Source organism: Morone saxatilis, unplaced genomic scaffold, assembly GCF_004916995.1.
Source record: "Morone saxatilis isolate NCDOM2014 unplaced genomic scaffold, NCSU_SB_2.0 Contig16, whole genome shotgun sequence".
NCBI classification, from domain to species: Eukaryota; Metazoa; Chordata; class Actinopteri; family Moronidae; genus Morone; species Morone saxatilis.
Genome location: NW_023339718.1, coordinates 5833817 through 5855819, shown reverse-complemented (window position 1 = coordinate 5855819; position 22003 = coordinate 5833817). Strand labels below are relative to the sequence as shown.

Sequence of the window (22003 nt, the reverse complement as noted above, 5' to 3'; positions counted from 1 at the left end):
CTTTTTATTGCGTGTGAAGCACACCATGTTTTTCATGCAGAGATTGTGTTATCTGCACACGTGTGAGAATTTGATATGAATATTTTATTTACCATGTGAGAAGCAGGAGAGGGGAGCGAGGTATGATGAGCTGTAAGTGCTGCAGCCAGAGTTGTAAACGATTTTATTTTTAACTCAACTATTTTGTACAACCTTTAAAAACAACATCATTGTTGAAAGGGGAACACCATACTTAATATCATTCAATCATTTCACATTTCACATTGCTTAATATACCAACAGAAAGTAGGGTTTTTTTTATCCTCCAGCATGAATTACAGATTTGGTTTCACACAGGGAGACAGACTACTTTAGGTTTTATCAGTAAGTGTCCATCACATGTCTAGTCACAGTGAACATTAAACAGAGTGTGAAATCCTACAAGTACCTTACTAGTGCAACGTCAAGGCCATTTTTTACGTATATGGATCTGAGCCCCTCACTTCACTCATGCTGACATGGTATTCTCTGGTTCTACAGATCCTATTCTCCTTGCTGCAATGGCTCTAAATGATCCAGACCACCATGGTTGATTTCCTTCCTGTTCCTTTTGCCATGGCTAATTCCCTTCATCGGTTCACACAACCATTTAGACTTAAGTTGACAAGCTAACTAAGGTTCCATCTGTTTTATGGCTGTGTGCTTTGAAAGGCCTATTAGAAATTCAGGTAGTAATGTTTGTGCTTTAATGCACTTGATGAAAGCCTGTCTTTGTTTTAGAGGGAGGAATAGGAATTAAATAATACTATAATGGTTGAAATGTGCACTATTTCTATTTTAGAGCACTTTAGTTTTTTTTAGTTAAATTATAGATGGAAGAAAAAGATGTCTACAGAACAAAAGGCTGACCATGCAGGTGTTTGTGTTGCAAGCCTTAAAGGAGAGGCTCATCTCTCCTCAACTTAACAGTCTTAGTCTTTGTCAAGCTCCCAACCAACACAAGAGGAAGCTCAGGCTTGTCATATGTTCTACTGATAAACAAGACTTTATAAGAGTTTACAGCTGTGTTTAGGCATGCTAACATTCTCACAATGACAATGTTAGTGTGTTTATGTTTAGCAAGTATAAAGGCTAAACGTCTTAGTTTAGTTAGGACGATGGTAATGTTATTTGTTTGGCGGATATTTGGTGGTAAAAGATTTTTTGACATGATCATCAAAGTTATTGCAATTAATTCTGACTGGATCAAGAATGTTTCACAAAATGTTGTGCTAATCCCTCTAGTAAATACTGATATTATTTCACTGGATGAACTAAATAAATAATAAATAAAAACAATGACCTGCTTGTGGAGCTATAAGAAATCAAGGGAGCACCAAAAGCAGTATGATTCATCCTCTAGGCACTAGAGATATCTGTTCTAAATTTCATGGCAAATTAGTGGCCTAGGGCCATGCCACTACCATAGCTAAAGACGTTTGACTGAACTGTGAGCCTTCTGCATAAGAAATTCATTCTGGTTTTTGAAGATTGCTTAGGGTTATCTACCTGCAGGTGTCATTCAAATGTGTTTAAGCATTTTAGGCATGCTGTGAAGATGCAAGTGTGCTGGCAGACTGAAGACGAGAGTGAAGAGGAGGAAGGGGGCGGATGTTCAATGCATAGCAATGTCCATGCCATGTAAAACAGTTTGGCTTATAATTTTGTGCGCTTGCCACCATTTTGCAGTTCAATGTGAGTGACTGCTTAGTGCTTTTTCCATATTTATATCCCAAGAATTTTGGCTGTAAGATGTGCCTTGACCAGCCAACCAGCTGACTCTCTTAATGTACTGCCAAAACAAGTCATGTGGCACTGCAACAAAGACATCTCTTCTCATGTCAGGACAGCTCATTGCACATGGAGATGTTCCTTCGGAGTGCTTTTGATTTACATTCCACATATAGCACTTTCAAAAAAACACTGTTCAAGTAAAATTTCAAAATAGTTTTAAAAAAGTTTTAATTCTTGCTGGGGTGTGGTCAGTACCACACATGGGCGTGTTCTGAGGGGGGGCTTGGTCATTATCCTAACCTCTTCCACTCCACACTGTCTTTCAGAGGATGTAGCTGGCTCCATTTCAAAGCTAAGAGTGATGATACTGCTATCATATGGAAGTAAATGACCTTACACATCCATGCTGGCATGCTTGCATGTTGGGAAGGAAGCTAAATCTCTTCAGAGTTAGACTATATTTTGGCAATTGAAAAACTGGCATGGCCATATTTCAAAGGGGTCCTTTTACCTCAAACATTAAGATATCTAAATGAAAATGGATTATGTGGGTCCCCTTGAGTCTCCCCTTTGCTGACATGCCCACTTTATGCTAATGACTGCAAAGCTGAGACACATACTTAATGCCACCCCTGCTTAAGTCAGAGCCCCACTTGTGCCACCCCAGTCAAAAATAGTCTAGAAAGTGGCCCCTGGTACCACACTCACTAGCCTGTCACAATATGAGGCAGCCATGAGGGGCCACTTTCTCTCTATGACATTGCCTTTACTATCTTCAATGATCCAAGGGAACTAAAGACTGCCTGCACACCTTTCTTTCTCTGCAGGCATTTATGCCTTCCAACATCCCACAACTCCATGTGGAAACATCAGTCACAAAGGAAAGTCAGAAAGGAGATTCACCCTGTGTGTGTGTGTGTGTGTGTGTGTGTGTAGGTGTGTGTGTATGTGTGTGTGCATACACAGCATGTGTGTATCCTATAAGAGCTGTACAGAAATTTCAAACAGGGCTGAACATTAATTTCAATCACAGAAATTTGACGGTGGGCTATGACATGGAGCACCACTGAGTGAAACAGACAGTTAGAGAAACACAAACAATGATAAATGATAAATCACACACTACTGTAGGAGAAAAAACAACAAGAGAATAAAAAATGAAGTTGATTGAGTGTTTGTGTGTGGGTGTGTGTGCATCCCTAAGCTAGACCGAGAGAGAATAAGTCATAATGTAGTGACGGAGGGTGAGACCACCTCCTCTGTAAACAGACCGTAAACAGAAGTATAACATCAGCCAGGTTCCAAATAGTATGGCTGCACATTTAAGAAAGCTGTATATATTCAGGTTAATGTTGTGTTAAATTGTGTAATAAAGTGATAAAATCTAAGGTGACAGCTAGAGTAAGTGACAGTCATATTAAAGTGTTACTATCCCAATCTTGAAAATAACAGGAAATCTATCCATCCCATGTAATTAACTTGTGGCACACAAAAAAAACGTGTATGGTGTTAATATACCTCTGCTTTGATTCTTTATAAAAAGCAAAAAAAATGCTTTTAATTTGTTGAAGGTTATTATTATTGTTATGAAGAAATAGTTTTTATCTGTAAGGTGGGACATGTGGGTTAATTTGTGGATTTTCATCCTAAAACGGTTTCTTATGTTAGTGTTAGCAAATATTATGCCTTATGCTACAGGCTGCCTGAAGGTGTAAAGGTATACGTGCCTTCTCAAAATATTTCCATCAGTAAGCTATTAGCGCTCATGAAACTTTTTTCTCTTTATTTCATTTTGACCTGTAGCTATTTATAATAAGCACCCTGGACTTTACATTTTAATAAGTCATTAAGACTTCTTTGTGCAACAGGATAAGTCCATGAAGGGCTACAGGCTGTTTGTTTTCTACAGTAATAAACATAACAAACACAATTAATGAATATGAGTTTCAGTCTCATTTGTCTGTGCTGATGTTACTATTTAATATGGCTATAAGTATGCTGCAAGCTTGTCTATCTATTAATTTGCTCTTCCTGGTACTGGAACAATATGATTTCACACAGAAATAGCCATACATGTCACATAACAACCTCTCAAGCTCAGTGAGACTCCATGGTTCACCTCATAGAATTGGCTCAGCCAGCTCACCTCTGTGTATTTTTAAACTCAGAGAGGTGTCATGACACAAACAGGCTTTTCTTTGCACTCAGAGAAGTGCTATACTCAGTCAACCATCTGTCTGGAAGTTGTCTGCCTTCAGCCTCATCCCTCGTTTTTTCAGTCATTTTAGGTTTGCTTTTGGCTTAAGGAGCTTTTCTAAACATAGTAGTGTCGCAGCCGAATCGTCTTTTTTGGCATGTGGCATATGATATATGTTCAGATATCATGGAGATATCATGTAAGAGTTTATGCAAATGGGAGTGAGAAACATTCAGGTCACTTCTCTTATGGCGGAAAACACACTGAGGTACTGTGATGGCTTCCACTTTTCCCTCTATGTCAACCAATGACAGTGATAGTGTGTGAACATTCACCAAGGTTTTGGTGTCTGGTTGATTCCCTTTGTACGCTATAAATGAATCTCACAAAAATGTACTGTGACTGTAGACAGTCATTTTCTGTAAACATACCAATATTAATCCAAACAGTCACAATATTTTGTCACTGCTGTGTCACATAAAACGTGTTGATTGAATGTGTTAATTATTGTGTTACCTGTCATGATTGAAGTTTTCAGAAGTGAGTTAAGTTTATTTTATTTAACATGGACATAGCAAAAGCACTGCAACATACAATTATGCACAAGCACCAGATGCAGTGTAATTACTGTTTGTAGTGCAACGCTAATTTATAACACCTGTCCACAGAAGGCTAGTAGTATAAGAATGACTGCTTCAAATGTGTCTGCTCTAAAGACCTTTGTCACAGCAGCCCTTTTAACATGAAATAGTAAGGTAAAGACAGGTCTTACTTATGATACTAATCAAGGTGTTACTGTTCCATTTACAATACCGGACCATTTCCAGTGAGCCAAAATGCACTATAGCAGCACCCTGACTCTGTTTGACCTGAATGGAATGGAACCTCAGTTAGAACCTCTGTAATTAGTATTATGGTAACACCTGTGTTTACCCTTTGAATGTTAAAATGGCTGCTGCAAAGAAGGTCTATTGTGCACATTCTTGTCTGCACTATAATATATGTCCTACATTAGTAGTTTTCCATCATCATCAGGGGCTAGAATTGTTCTGGTTGAACCATAGAAAACCAACTGTTCTCAGAGCCCTGAGCACCAGGATTCAAAAACACACTTTGAAATGTCTTTTGTGCATTTACATGCAAATGTTATGCAGGTGTGTTTGAGTCTATGTCTGACAAGTAGAATAATTTCCTTCATCCCTTATTTAATAGAACTAATTTGATTTAATTATGCAACTTTTAATTTCCTCAGAAGGAACATTACATTAACTGAAAGTGGGACTGCGATGATTTAGTATTGTACTTCAGTAATGTTAGGGGGACTCACAACAGATGGAGTCAAAAACAGAAGGTCAAAATTGAAGCAACAGAGCTCCAGAAATGCTTGATCCAGTATTTCCCATGTCGTGACTCAATAGCCTTTTTCATAAGACCTTTCCTACCTGCCAAATTCCCACTTCATTCAAAACCCACCAGTTTCTAAGGCAGAAAAATATTGACATGGCCATGGTCTTAGGAGCCTTAACCAGAATCTGTGCTGTTACATTTTGCATGATAATGACTCTGATATGGTGGAGCCTTTTATTTAATGTTAAGCAATATCGCATGAAGTTTACATTTGAACATTTTTTAGCACATTGTTTCAGTGTATCATAAAGAAAATGCAGTGAAACGAGTAGTTTTTCAAGCTCTCGCCAAAGCCTTACGCTTTACAGCTGCCCTGTTGTGGGACTGATGGGCCATAGTAATGTCCTCCTCATGGCTCTGTGAATTGTGCACACACATTCTACACTGTGACCTAGGAGAATATACAGAAAGTATGCATTACACACAGAAACACATACACATACACATATTTCCCACAGGCTTTGAAGATTAAATGAGTCTTCAACACATAGTTAAATTAGCACAGCTGGAGGTAGAAAGTCAGCAGGATGCTATGTATGCATGTGCTGTATTCATAAAAAAGGAAACTGGGCCTCGTTCAGCTCCTTATAAGACTGCTGCTCACTGCATTAATCTCTTTATCCTGCACTGGCAAAGCCACTTCAAATAGGGACTCGAGATTTACACACCAACTCTTGTCTTAATGAACAAGGGAGATGAGTGTTTGTCTGGCAGAAGTGCAGAAACGTTGTCCCCCCGCATGCTGCCATCAAAGAGAAGTACAAATAAGTAATTGACCCTGTCTCATGTTTTAATGTGTAGCTGTATTGTTGGGAAAAATAAAACCTTAGATTACAGTGACATAAATCTTTTTTTTTTTTTTTTTCTCAAATGCAGCAAGCAAAATCCTAAAATGGATTGTTGTGTTTTATTTCTTTGGAACATCTATGCCACGAGCATTCAGAGAATGCTAAAAAGACTTCACACACTCCTAGTATGTCTGGGTTAACAGCTCATGGAGGAGGGGATTGGGTTGAGAGTGTGATGGAAGAAAGAACAGAAGGTAGAGGCTTGAGGAGAGGCCTTGCTTTAACAAGCTTATCTCGCTCCCTAATTCAGTTTGGGCCATCCAAGTGTTGAGAGACTGAGTCGCTAGGGGCGGTTGTATTTTTTGACCGCTACCTGTGACAGCAATTACAGGTTCCCCTTCAAGCCTGCCTTTGTTTTGGTGGCAGACTTGACTGCTTGGGTAGAACGAGATTACCTCAACGTTCTGCAACAGGAGCATAATCAAAGCCTCACAATGCAAGGTGTCATGCCCCTCTAAATCAACCAAGCAGCCCCTGCCACTGTTTTTTTGTGGCCCCCTTCATCCAGCAGGTTGTTGGGATATTATTATCGTTATATCAGAGCTGTTGTTTAAAGGTTTTATACATTACAAGAAAATATTAAACACTGCTGTCGCAGAAACGGCAACGAGCACTGCTTTAAACAAAACTGGAAGCAGAGGCTGAAGGAGAAACCTCATGAATAGTGTATTCAAAACAAATGAAGCATGCATACGTAGTGTGTGACATCTGCATAATTGCATACCTGTAATCACAGCACTGTGAATTTGCTGCACGCAAACTTCAATGGCTTTTGTCCTGCTTTCATTAGCTTAACATCTCACAAATGGAGGACTGGGGGTTTATCCACTTGGATACCTTTTAAAGAGCCAAGAGTTGGCTTTGTAGTTGTTTTGTTCACATGTGTGTCAGGACCCAGGTCTATGCCTGCTTATGTAGACAGCAGGGGTCTGCATTTGGGCCCCTGCAATACCGAGGGAGCAGTCCTCAATCTTAAAGTAGCTGGGAGGAAAGAGTAGTGTTGGAACCTTATGAGAGATGAAAACTATGAGTGAGCTCATTCACATCACTGCTCAAGAAAAAAATAAATAGTTTCAGGGTTTGTAACATATTGCAAGCAATAAAAGTGCAGTGCGATGTGCTGAGATGCACAGTGGTGTTCTGCAATGTGTCAAGACCAGGAGGTGGAATGGAACTGAGCCATAACTCATATACTGCTTCAGTTTGTTTGCTCATTTGTTTAATCTACCCAGGGCCCTATTTTGTTTTGTCAGAGTAGTGTGACACAGTATATGTTGGCCTATGACCAGGCCAATTAGTGTGATGTATGGTTGTCTCGATGTTGAGTATATTCAGCAGAACAAATAAATCTGCATGCTGTATGTTTCTCTCTCTTGCTGTCCTTGTGCTTCTAAATTTTGCCACTATCTTCCCATGTGACAGCAAAATGCCAAGTTGCAACCTGTTTTTCATCCCTATTGACTGTAAATTAATGCTATGTATGTGATAAGTGAGAGCTTTGCAGTGACATTTAGGCTATTAGCATTTTAATGTTGGAAAATGCGCAAGGCAGTGCTATAAATCATTAACACTATTTGACATTAGTATAAAACATCATACTCTATTAAAGAAACTCACACGTGAAGTTGAGGAAATTTTACACCCATAAGTCATATTTTTGATGTTTACAAGTATTACAGGTGTTTCTTGTACAGAAAACAACAATACACATTTGGCTTAATTTGATACAGAGATGTAAAAGTATTTCCACATTGTTCCCATTATGTGAAATGAACTCTTAACATTACACAACACCTGCTGCTTTATGCTTATGAAAGATCAGTGGGAGAGTGACTTAATTTATAATACTACCATTGATGTTCCATTAAAATATGAGCTGTATTATTTTACTGCACTGTATTGCCCACATTAGTAGGCAATGTCTTCCTTTTAACTTCTACTTTAGATTGATCACATATATTATTCATTTGACATAATTAACACAGTGGAAATATCTTACTTAGAAAAAAAGCCTAACCTGTTTAAGACATGATAGTACAATATTTTCTCTGAAGCAGAGTGACCCAGGTAAACTTAATGGAGCTGTAATACTTATTCTTGTCATGCATTTGGGTTCAGTTTAACCATTTTTTGAATCTCAACAATGTTGTCTACTTTAACACAACATATGCCCTTTAAATAATGAAGCATAATTGAACCCTAAAATATCAATAAAAGTAACAGTTTGTGTTTACTGCCTAGCACCCATGCGCTGTAAATTTTTGCAACAAATGAGAAGCTATTAAAAATTAACCCAAATGGAGCAGTATGGGTCTCAGAAGCTGCTGCGCCATGCGATTTCTGTTTTGCTGAGGCGAGGCTGTGGACTTAGCCTTGTTGTTCAATACTCTGTGAATAATTGAAACTGACTTTTTGTGCCCAGTGTCTTTATACAGTAAATCCTCTGATGACATCAATAGAAAAAAAAGATGCTGACTAGATTGTGAAAATGTAGCATCCCTGACACTTTTACTTTTCCACTTGCTGAGTTTCTTGAGAAATTAAATTAGTCATTCTACTGTCTTCTGTCTGTTTCTTCCCTCTTTCAGGTGGACTTGCTTGTGCCAACCAAGGTCACAGGTATCATCACCCAGGGAGCTAAAGACTTTGGCCATGTCCAGTTTGTTGGCTCATACAAACTGGCGTACAGTAATGATGGAGAGCGGTGGAATGTTTATCAAGATGAGAAACAGGGGAAGGACAAGGTAAGGAGCTTTTACAGCCCATAATAACCATGATCAAACACAAATCACACAGATGTAAGCCACACCAACCAACATATTAACTGACAAAACATATCAATCAAATATGAGACATCTTTATTGTCATGCACACATGCAAACATACTGAAAAAATACAGTGGAATTGTAAATGCACGCCTGTGGGTACTGTGAGTACTGAAGTTTTAAATTATATATCACACTATGAAGGAAAGGGGCATTCTAGGTAAAGAGAAACAGAGTTAACAGAAAAATGCACAGAAAGGACAAAAACCTGAAGCTGACAACAAACAAAGCAGCAAATGTCAAAAAGTTTTAAGTGAGTGAAAATGTCAATTTTGGGACCTGTCTGTTCCTCCTTTCCACTTCCCTTTAGCATCTTCTTATCTGTGGCTCAAACTGAGCTTGCCTGGTCTGTCCTACTGCGTGTCTCTGGTTTGGGATCTGATAAGACCTGGCTGTCAACCTGGCCTGGCCAGTGCTATGCTTGTTTACGGCCCTTCAACAGAGTCCACGTCCATTCCAATCGCCCTCGACAGCAGAGACAGTGCAGGGCTGCATCAGCCTCTCTGCTGATATCAGGAGAGCTGCAGGCACAGGGTTACAGCTAAAGCTGAAGCCCCTTGTCTTTCAGATACTGGTGGCAAGAGAGGCAGTGTTTACTTTTCTCTCTGACTGTGTTATTGAAAGATAAGCCTTACTTCGTCTGCTTATTCGTATTTGTGATATGTTGACTAAGAAAAATCAAGAAACAGAAGTCTTGTAGAGTCCAAGCATGTATATTGAGCAAAAAAGCAAATACTGTAGAGGAGATGGAAATCACGTTATTATATTGTACATTGTGATCATGATATAGCTACTGTATAATCTACTGAATAATGTGTTGTGTTATAATTTTACAGTGAAATTAATCTATGTCTTTGACATCATTTCAGAGTTTTTAATATTATATAGAGAATGCTTTAGGGTGAAATAATATATATTTTACCTCTGGGAAGACATTTTGTTACTGTGAATATGCATAAAAGATTGAATTAAACAAAGTCCAGCTTGAATAGAAGTTTCACTGAACTGGAAGATTAGTTGTCAATAATATGTTGTGACCAGTTGGAAAGGATTGCACAGCTAATACATTCATAATAAGAATGCAAGTGTTTGCAGTCTTATTTGGCATAGCATTTGATGAATATTTAGAAGATATATTGATTTAGATTGCACTAGATTCAATCTTTAAAACATATTGGCATACATTTATTTATTCATGCAAATTTATTTCACACATTTCAAAATAATTATCCAATATGAAAGCATTTGTGGATAGTTTTTCTAATGGCTTAAAATCCATGAGTCTTTAATTTGCCATCATAGTTCAACTGCAGCCAATGCCCTGCAGTCTGTGCACATATGTTTCTCTCACAAAAATGATTCTGAGCAGTCTGTAGAGGTTACATGGTGACTTCAGCTGCCGTTTCAAAATGAGATTTTCTAAAGAAGAGCCTCTATTTTGTTTGGCTTGGTGTGGTAGACCTGCAGCTGAAATATGACAGCACCTTGTTAAAGCAAATAATACCCCTCAGTATATTTCATTATCCTTGCTGTAGCCAATGACCAGAAATATTTTCCATTTTTGCAGTTCAAATTCCTTGCTTGAGGAGTTTATAATTTTAACATCCCTGATGATCTTTGGATACGGGCCAGTGCATGCTCAGCATGATTTTCACTCAATGCACTGGATGAGCATATGCTGAGATAGCAAAGGGAACGAGAGAAAAATACCTTTTATTTATTTAAACACTGATTTTCAGAAATGTCTCAATGGTGACCAGCATGTTTGTCAAGCTATGCATGGATTTAAACATTTCGTTAAACCAGATACAAGATATTTCTATAATCGTCTATAGCCTTGAATGATTTGTTATTGCTGTATAATTCAGAGCAAAACCAAGGATAGGCAGTCAATCTGAGTGTGTGCGCTCTGTATTAGAGGGCAGGCGTGTTTAGCAAGGCTTCTGAGAATGTCAATCAGTTTGTCCCTAGACGGAGCCAAGGGGCTGTTCAGATGTATGATTCTTCAAGGTGTTTTCCCCCTTCAGTCAGCTGAAGCAGCCATTAATGCTAGAGGACACATTTGGCTGTCGGACTCCCGAGGCTCCTCCTGCCACACCACAATGCTTGACTTGGCAGGGATATACTGTGAACGTGTGTGTGTGTTTGTGTGTGTATGTCTAGGTGTCTGGCTCGGGCACAGTGGTAGAGGCTTGTAAGTATTCTTCTCAGCTCCCCCTCCAGCTCCTGTGTGGCAGAGGCTGCAGGCAGTTAGATCTAGATTGAGAGAGGAGGCTCTGTCAGAATACAGATGTTGTCAAACAGAGCACAGTGGAAACACACACAGTATCCCTCTACAAAATCCATAGAGTGCAGTGTTTGCCTTTTCTTACACACAAATCCCGAATATCTATGTACTGCACTTGTAAGTGAGACAAGTAACAACATAGTCCATTATTTAAACATAATTAAACTGGGATACATTCCATATCGGCTCGGCTGCATTCCCACATGTACACACTTTCCCCACCTGGGTCACTACTCTGCCTAATCCTGCACCACTGCTCTTTCCTGGGTGTCAATATTTACACAGTCAGTTGATGGGGGCAATCAAGCACAAAAGTAATTGATTTATGTTTAATAGTGTTTCACTCACTTGACATGGGGTTAATTAGCCATTAGAGTCTTCAATTCCCTCCAGGTCAGAGGGTAACCGAAGTTTAGATAGCTGTGACTACAATCATTTTAAAATTAACCACTAATAGTCATATTTTGTTTTTCTACAGTCTTGGATAATATTGGCTGCGGGGTTTCATGCACTTCAGGATTAAAAAAACAAATAACATATTGCCTTCCTTTAAGGAGAAGTAGCATTTCAGTTTGATTGAGTTTAACTGCCTCTTCAAGGCTGGCAATCCACTCTTGACCTTTCAATGAAGATGCGGCTGAATTTCCCTGGTATCAACCATTGACAGTAAATATAATCGACAGAGCTTCCAGCAGGGGGAGCTCCATTGACTGCAATAACACACCGGTACCATTCACTCTAATGGAGAATGAGTCGACTTCTCTCTTGATTTATGAGCTCAGTAAACAGTTTCCACGTGTTATTCAATACATTATGATATTAATTTAGTAAATTATGGTCCAATTTAGAGGAAAATAAACAACAAAACCATGTATGCTTATGGGCGTGGCTACCTTATGATTAACAGGTCACTCTCAGTGAGTATGTCCAGCACAGCGCACAAAATTTAGGTCGAACTGTAAAACTAGGCAGTGCTGATCAAATATGAAGCAAGATTCGTTTACTCTCTACTTAAAATCGTTTCAGAAACATATTTTAGTGTACTGTTTAGCTGTAATACGAGATTGTGTGTGACCACCGCCATTGTTTAGTGTTACGAAGAGTCAAAACTGCACAGCCAATGAAAGTACGTCACCACCGCTGGCTTTGTCTAACTGTCATGGCCAAAATGGTACTCCACAGACCAATGGGTGACGTCACAAATGTGGCCTGTAAGGCAATATGAGGGCAGAGAGCAAAGGATTCTGAGCAACCTGCTCCCTTGACCTGTACAGCAGGTTTAAATAATGCACTGTGGCACTGTTGTATCTCTAGAGGCATACAAGGCCTCCTTTAGTAATGCGTACCCAAGACTATACCCTCCTGGAAAATCAATAGTTGGGAGCAGAGTTGTGGCTCCTGCATCAGTCTGGAGACACACACAGAGAAATGTGTCCTTAACGCTTGTGTCTCGATTGCTGGATAATATAATTACACTTGGGGGCAGCTAGCACAAATACTACCAATGGGCTGCACTAGTGGGCTGCACCAGTGGGCTCCACCAGTGGGCTGCACCAGTCAGCAGCATGTGGCTCTTCCTCTATTTTTCCGATTCTGCTGCTGTCAGGCAGGTTGACTTCTGCTACAGCGGCTGCCTCATTTATACTGTGCTGTATCTGTACTATTATTTTCTCATTGCTATAGTTCAGAAGTTGCTTTAGCTTATGTTCATGTTGCTAACTTTGACAATGAGAATTAAAAATTTCATCCAACACATCCCTCCTCCACAAAACTGATCAGAGTAGAATAAACCAAATTTCAACCTGTTGCACAGCTGGTCCAATTCTAACAGAAAATTGGAAAGGTCATCCATCAATGCATTGTGTTAGGCCATTTGCAAATTAACAAATATATGATTAAATAAATGTATAAGTTTTTGAATATGATGTTTACAAATGGCATACTTCAAACTTGCAACCCAACAAAACACAGTTCTATGGTAAATATCAGAAGATGGCAGAGTATTATATAGCTTTTATAGTTAGTTATAGTAGTTAGACTAAAGGTAATGGCTTACATCCATTCTTCACAGTAGAGTACCTCTGGCTGAGATTGCCTATGTTAGGTATAGTGAAGTACAGTATTTTTCTAGTATTTGTACTCAATTTCTTTCTGCCCCTTAATTATTTTATGCACTTAAAGTTATTCTTGTTGTTGTTGAGGATACTTTCTTCACCTTCCTCAATCCTTTTCTTATTTTCTTCCAAGCAGCATTTCTTCTTTTATTGTGAAGCTTCAGATATCTTGCTCCAGACAGTTTTTTTTAGAGACATAGCCTTTCATACTGTGCAGCTCCCCAGACAGTCTAGGGGAGATTCTTGTCATATTTCAATCAGCTGCTGCTTTTATGGCCTTTTTGTCCTGCCTTTTATATTGTGCTATCATGTGCCCTGGTTGACACATTACAGTTGAGGCAACACTCCTGAAAGTGACACATTCTTCGCTTCCCAATGTGAAATATTGTGGTTCTAAAACAGTAAAAAGAACAGTTTAGAAACTGGTCTGTGCTGGTTTTCACTCCAGGTTTGTAATATTATTAATATATGTAAGCAGTATGCAATTGGGAAATGTTATGAACATGTACTGAAACAGATGTGGACCAGCACACACTGTTGCTGCTCTCTCAACTGATAGTGCTACTTTACCGCCATGAAATGAGAAGCCATACTGCTTTAATACATACTGCACATTCAGTTTCTAGACTAAAATTGTATTTTAGAGATGGATTAAAGTGAGTGAGTAAACAATAGCATGTTTTGAGTACTCTGGTAGTCTGGAGACTTGTAATAAAGTTATACCATTAACTTAACACTGACTGAGATCTTTAAAAAAATATTACATAATTTTTCTTTTATAATGGCGCCTTTAAAGCATGATTTTCTTGGCATGTATTAGTGGCAATACTTGGTTGGCCACTGGGGAAAAACTGGTAGCATTGCAGACCCTACAACAGAGTACGCACCTCTATTAAAACATGCTTGCACCTGTATCCTAGCTCAACAGAAAATGCACATTCAGAGTCATGTCAATATATGCCATGTTTATGGTAGTAGTCCAGAACTGACAAACCAAAAACTGTCTGTAGATAGGGTCTTTGCAAGTTTTCCAGGTTTGTTGGGCCTGATTGGAAATCTGTAGTTTTGTTGTTCGACTGCTGTGCTATATTCATTTATGCTTAACTTATCATGCATATCAATTAAATTCAAAACACTTTATCTGTCACTCAAGGGGCATTTCATGGTGAGCAAGCCCGCAAACAGAAGTACACAACTAATTTACACGTATAAAAACAATCTAAATACAAACATGACAATATTAGAAAGACATACACATAGTGGCAAGTCCATCGCTGGTCAACAATATCCAACACCACAAGGGCACATATTATGTCAAATAAATGCAAAAAGTCAGTTTTTAGCAGTCTATACAGTGTATAACCTACAGTAAACAGCGTTCATTACGTCCCCAGTTGAAGTTGAAGAAGCAGACAGGCGTACCAGCAAGCAATGTACAGGTGTGGTATCACTATATTTAGAATAGTTTCACTGCTTTACATTGCTGTCAGACAGCCCACTTCAAGAAACCTGAACTATACCTTTTAATCATAAAGTACAGGATATGGGAACCTTGAATATTTTAAGCTTTTTAAGTGTCTGCTTCTTAAGCACTGTGTAATGTGGATTTTTTTATGTTTATAAAAAGGAGAAGAAAAGAAACAGAGAACAGAGAAAGAGAGAGAAATGACAGGGAGGGCAGGATGCCATGTGATGTAGTGGTGTTTGCTTGTCTGCAGATGCAAACCTTATCTGACTACAGTCTAAGCTCGGTGCTACAATAGATGAGAAAGACAGGGACAGAATGAGTTTCACTGCTGTAGGAAAATGATGAAAAAGAATGTAGGATGAAAAGGTGACCTGCACTCGTTTGTATTAGACTTGTGAAATAAGGAAAGTAATGAAAGTGTACACCTGTCACATGATTTCAGCTTTAGTTTGCAGTAAGAATAACTCACAAGAGCAGTGGAAACAATAGAATACTAAATTACACGAAAGCAGTCATATACAAGCTAAGAAGAGGAGGCAGTGTTTTGGTATCGTGTCACATCTTTGCATGTTGATCAGGGACAATTACATCTTATATGTCCAGCTGCTAGTGGATAGCTAGTACTCTCATGAGACTGTCTCTTACATCTCAATACCATATGTTTAATGTCTCTCTATAGAATCTGAGCAACACGTTATACTTATTGTGACCTGTACAGGTATGTGCTTTATTTAGATTAATTGTATTAAAGTTTTAGAATGATGAAAGTGATATTAGGTTTGAATTAAATGCAATCTGTTATAATGTTTTAGATTTTCACAAGCACCAACATCAAGCTAAAGTGGCCTAAAGGAAACACTAATGCAGCATTTTAACATGATACATCGTGAAGCTATAATTATACCTGTGAATAATTACACAATGCGCAAACATGAGTGTCAGTAGTGTTTTAATAATAACTTATTACACTGGAGAGTCAAGCAAACAGTAACATGCCCGATAAATAGTGCAGCACAGCCAACACAATGGATGGATATGTAATGACAGACAAAAGAAAGTAACATTCTCTGTGGTAGCAGCCACAAAAATAAAAACAATGGTTTGTGTGTTTGAGTTTCATGTTCTATCTTAAGAAAGTTAACTGAAGTGTTTAGTTAAGTTTTAATTGAAGGTTTAAGAAATAAAAAAGTTAACCTCCACACATTTCAATTATGTTGATTTTCCTTTAACTTTGATTTAATTGTTACCATCATGTACTTGACTTAATCATATTTTTATTCTTTCTTCATGAGCTAAACTTGTAACATAAAGCCATTTGAGGTTTATGATGATGGGTGAGATTGCAAACTCACTCTGTGTTGATAAAATAACTGTATAAGGATTTTCTCAAATGTGGTGTAAATTGATACATGTACAGAGGACTGAATGAATATTATTTGTGCAAACAAATCTATATTATGTGTATAATTATGTTTACAGTAGCCTGAAGGCATATATATGCCTTGGAGCATTTTGAAGATTTACCAGTCTAACAAAAAAAAAAAACAATATTCTGGTTGTCTGTGTATAAGTTTAGATTTTATTATGCTTCATTCAGTGAATAGTTTACATTACACAGCAGCAGCTGTTTAACCAGTTGAGTTAACACTAATCTGTTTGACGAGGGAAATAGGTGCATTAGTTTGCTGCCAGGCTGTCGCTCCTGCTTGCAGAGGATATTTGGATAAAGCTGGACCTTTTCTACATTGAGCCTTTTGAGTCTTGAGATGCAGTGAGCAGTGTGAGCATGTTTTTCGAGGTTCAGTTCAAAATGAAACGATGCCTGTTGCTTTTGCAGTCTTTAAGTCCAAGACGTTAATTCAATTTGTCTGACCAATTGCAATTGTCAATTTCTATTATATTGTTTGTAATTATGTAGTAGGTATCCAGTTGGCAGTCGACTTTAAGTGGCACTCCAACAGTACTATCAAATATAGCAAAAAAGTTGAGCTCCTTCACAGGCTATGGATATATATAATGTATGAATATACCAAAATCCCTAGTTTTTTGGTGCATGGCCATTGTTTTAGCTTGTTATAAAGAAACCTTTAAGACCATGTTGAAATCCAAACTGGCTCTTATGATTATTTGAAAGAGAATTAGTTGAAGCTTTACTCTAAAAAGGTCAACCTCTGTCTGCAGCACCTGCTTGGATTTGGCCTGCTGATTTTCCATTTCCACACAACAGTGAATCCCATCACATCCCAATTATACAGGCATAATCATGTCTGTTTAATTGAAATGATCATATCGTTCATTGAAGCAGTCCCTGTAGATACATTTCTTCCTAATATACTGCATTCTACTGTCTATTAAGCACACATCAACACAAAGCTTCCAATAATCAACAATATAGCACCCACATGGCAATTAGCTTTTTTGTATCTGGTAGTTAGTTAGCCCTTAAATTTTTGGTTCATGGTTTATCTAAAGGCTCTTAAATGTCATTGAATTTGTATTAAATTGGTGCATACTTGAATTTTTTGTTAGATAAAACTGGATTTTCAGTACTTTCAGCAATGAAGAATATGCCAGGGGCTACATAATGGCAGTTCACGTGTGTTGATCCAGAATGCATATTAGTCTGTGGCACACTATGTTGTGAGTTTTACAGAGCCAATAATGGAGAAAAAGGGCTTTTCTTTTATAGCAACATTTCTGGCAGTCACCGAAGGCTTTCTGGTATTGCCAAGGTGAAAAAAAAAGAAGAAAGAAAAAAAAAAACACGTACAGCAAAATTGAAGGAAAACAAGACCAGCAAGCATAAGGTGCATGTTAATAACACTGCTTAGAAAGCAGGGGAAACAACAGTAGTTGTCTGTCACTAATTGTGAAGGTGGGACTTCCAGCTGTGCAGCTCTAACAACGCACAATTTTCCACAGGGGGAAACTGTTGATGTGCTCACATGTGTGGTGCATAAAAGGAAAAGAACCAAGAACAGGGCTGAGTTCAGAGAATGTACAACTGTTATTGGCAGTGTTTGAATTGAAGCTCTGATTGGCTGCACTTCATTCAGTACCTGCTCAGGCATGAGGCCTTCGAGGTACCAGTCTGGAGAAATCAGGCTAGAAATGCAGCATGAATGTTCTGCACCTGCCTCCCAGTAAAAAGATTTCTGTGGTTATTTTTTCAGATGTGGACTAAAGCATTTAATTACAATTTTCTTTTCAGTCTTCAAATATTCAAATATTGCTGCACTATTAAAATTCAGTTTTCAGAGTGATGTTTTTGTTTGTTTTTTGAAGAAAAAATGGTTTCTGGTTTTGTAAGGGGAAATCATAATCAAATGTAATAATTCCTCCATGCTGATGTTTTTTATAGGTATTCCAAGGGAACTTTGACAACGACACACACAGAAAGAACGTGATAGATCCACCTGTCTATGCTCGGCTCATCCGGATCCTTCCCTGGTCATGGTACGGCAGAATCACTTTGCGTGCAGAGATACTCGGATGCACAGAGGAAGAGTGAAGTCCTTTCTTTCATCTTTCTTGCCATTGTCCCCTGTCCCTTGGCATACTGGAGGATCTCACCCAGTATTTCAAAAATAAAACTGTGCAACCTGTAAAAAGAAATCAATTTCCAATGGATTTTTCAAGAATATGTGTTTAGTTGTGGTGGGTTGCTGTTTGTTTTTTTGTACAATGATTTAAAACCTGCCCCTGATCCACTTTTGTCTTTTAGTTTCCTCTTTAAAGCGTGATCTTTGTCTTTTTATTCTTCTCAAGATTTACCATCCTGTTTGGAATGAACTTCTGTAATATATATGGGAGGGGTGGGGTTAGGGGTGGAGTTGGAAAGCGGGTTTTGCTGAGGTTTTAACTTGTTGCCATGGAAGCTATTGTACAGTGTCACTTTTTAACAAAGATGTGAAATCTGTCTGCCGTGCTTCATTGGACATGATTAACCAACTCCATAACATAACTAAACTGTCTAAAATACCATGTAGAGATCACACGTTATCACATTATCAAATATATTTTTACTTTGGTTACTACACATCCTCAAGCCATGCTTTTACACTAATGGGCACTGGCATTACTACATCAATCAAAACACTATTAATGCTCTTGTATTATATGTAAAAGACTAAGAAATTGCATGGTGCGTGAATTATAAATGTATATTATGACAAATCATTTAAAACCTCCAGCCCTGAGAGCAACGGCTTTGATTTAGGGACCTATTTTTATGTGCATTTTTAAATAGTTCTGAAACATTACAACACACTGCAAAAGCTTACTGAAGATGACTGATATGTGAGACAATAAACACGCACTGCAGTTAAATGTGGTACTGCAGCACTGACACTGAGGCTTATAGGCTGTCTCTAGTTGAAATGTCTCAATGCTCTCATAAGGAGTTGCCATTTTTTATTTGTATCTATTTGATTATCACTACACTTTTTCTAAGATATTTGGAATTATTGTTTGTGCTTGTTCTTTTTTGTATTTATTTAGATTTATTTGTCTCAGCTGTCAGATGCATAAAATCTGTGTTTAATGTCTTTGTGTTATCTTGGAGATCTAAGTTGAATCAATTAAAAAGCTCAGGATAGATGTCATTCACTAACCCACAATTGTATAATTTTTGGCAACCTATTTAAAGATTTCTGTGTATTATTGTTTTTTAAAATGGCAAATGATTGAACTGTCCATATATGCATAATTCAAATATTGAAAGCAATCTTTCATTTTATTTCATCCCTTTGATGTGTTAAATAATAATTGTTAATTAACTTCTGTATTTTAAAAAATGCAAATGTCCAAGATTTATAATATATTAATATATGACATTATCAAAAACCTACAGTGATGATGAACTGTGACAACAGTACATAACTCTAAATTAAATATGGGCAGTGTCTTTATTTCAAGAGATATGACCTTTAATAGTCTGGATCAAAGATGATATAGTCATAAAATGTCAAAGAACTTGTAGGTATTTTTACATGACAGCAGCTCTTTGCATGCTCAAATGGTTTTAAGATGCTAAAAATATTTAGACACATTAAGGTTACAAGGTATAAAGATGCATAGGCCAGTCACGTCAAAACATTCTATTTATACAGTTTTTCACTGTATGGATACTGCTTTTGGCTGCATGCTGCAGTAAATGAACATCAGTCCTTGGCTGGTTAAATAAATGGAAGCAAACAAGTACCTAAGGTATCACAGCAGTGTCCAACCTTACAGCCCATTCTACATGGCCTAAAAATAAAAATAAATTACTCTGGTGGTTTCCACTCTTGACTAGTTTTTCCAAATCTCTCGAGTGCTTGAATAAGAGCTGAAGGGAGCCATGTCTACTTTTATGCTTCGTGTTTCACTTAAGACTTGTCAGCTTTCAGTCACTTAACTAACCAATCATTTCATATTATAGGAATACAATGTATTTGTTCAGAGATTGCAGCCCAGCCTTAAAGAGAAAGTAAGACATTTACTGGAAAACCTTATTTAATTTAATGCTTCAACCATTCCAAATAATGTTGGTTGTCTGACACATTTGGAAATACAAGAGTGCCACTGTTATTTTCATCACTGTATACATAATTAATACAAATGCATTGGAATCAAACATTTTTGGACTACATCCAAAATGATGAAAAGCACAGCAAGAAAAAACTTTGTCATCATTCAAATATTTTGGGGCTTACTTTATATTGTTGTGAGCCAGGGCATTCTCAGCTGTCATGCCATCAACATGGATGTTGTCGTAGTTAACAATTAACTGTACGAAGTCTGAAAATTAAACAAAACATTTTCAATTGTTAATTGGGACTGAGTATAGCCAATTGTAGTCTGGTTTGGCAAATTACAATATGATATACAGTATATGATATAGTATACTATAATGGCCCTGGTGTGTTTAAAGATAAAGATATCTTTTACGCGTGTTATGTTGCCAAACTCGACCTGTACTTCAATGTAAGTTACACTGAAAGACTTTGCTGTAGATTACCAATATGTGAAAATGTTGTTGGTGTGAATCAGTGACTGTCATTCCTTGGGTTCATGAACATGATATAAGCATAAACAGATTCTTTCTCACAGATTATTTGTCGTTTGACATTTTCCATTCTGACACTTAAGTCGTTTATTGCCAAATATCTTGGCCAGCATCTGCTCTGATTGATCTTTGTAGTCAGCTTCCTGTCGGCAGGCCTGCTGCAAAGCTTTGAGGAAGTTTGCATGATGTATGAGTTTGAACAGTACAGTATAACAAAAATGTCCACAGGCACATTATGTTCTTGCATATCATAAAGATCTAATAGCCTTTACTTTGTACTCACCATCAATTGTCTTGTGCATTGTAAAACATCATCTCACAGGTTCAAAACGGGAGCAAAGTGGAAGCGCATCCTGTCTTTGTATTTCTGTGTCCGCTGTTCACATATTATTTCTTACCTCCTCGGTCTGAGTGTCAATCACTATCTAGAAAAAGTATCTATTATAATACTGGTTAGGTTCAAGCCTGCAGAGGAGAGTGATAAACTGTGTACAGTCAAAAAAAGATGTTGCTTCAAACAAAAGCTCTTTCAGTTTGACAAATAAAAACATATCTGTGAAAATGACTGTCGCTTTGTTTTCTTTAAATGTCTGATCTCTTATTCTGTTTATTCCTTCGGTATATAGATATATTATATCTTGATGGGGGATGTAGTCTTCATTGCACCTTCCTCATTCTCAGTCAATCAAGTCCCCACCTCAGCACTTGTCACTCATCTTGATGAGCTGAGAGGTCCACCTACAGTAGCCTGAGGCTGAGGTGTCAGCCATTCATACAGCTCACAATTGTTGCAGAAACGAACATCAGATGAAGGAAATCATCAATATTAACCTTTGTTTTTGTCTTTTTTTTGTTTAACAGCAAGGTTCTTTTGCTTTTGACCAGCTCTTTTATGCTGTTGTTATAAAGATACATGTGTCTTTAATTCTATGCTTCCCTTGGTAGCTACACTCATTGTATGCTATATCCACGCCATGCACTGCAAAAACACTGACAACGCAGTTTCACAGTAATAGCAGATTGTGGCTGTGCACATTGTGGCTTTATTCCTTGAAT

The 22003-nt window shown here is 37.8% G+C and overlaps 1 protein-coding gene across 3 annotated transcripts in view; it reads left to right on the top strand.

Moving 5' to 3' along the window:
* Positions 1–21501, top strand: part of edil3a (EGF-like repeats and discoidin I-like domains 3a) — a 104727-nt gene extending 83226 nt beyond the window's left edge. For all 3 annotated transcript variants that reach the window (XM_035658851.1, XM_035658850.1, XM_035658848.1), the window contains 2 exons: positions 8793–8948; positions 18260–21501. In XM_035658851.1, coding sequence (XP_035514744.1) covers positions 8793–8948; positions 18260–18409 — 306 coding nt within the window. In that variant the 3' untranslated portion in view covers positions 18410–21501. The remainder of the gene's footprint in view (positions 1–8792; positions 8949–18259) is intronic.
* Positions 21502–22003: the final 502 nt, after the last annotated feature.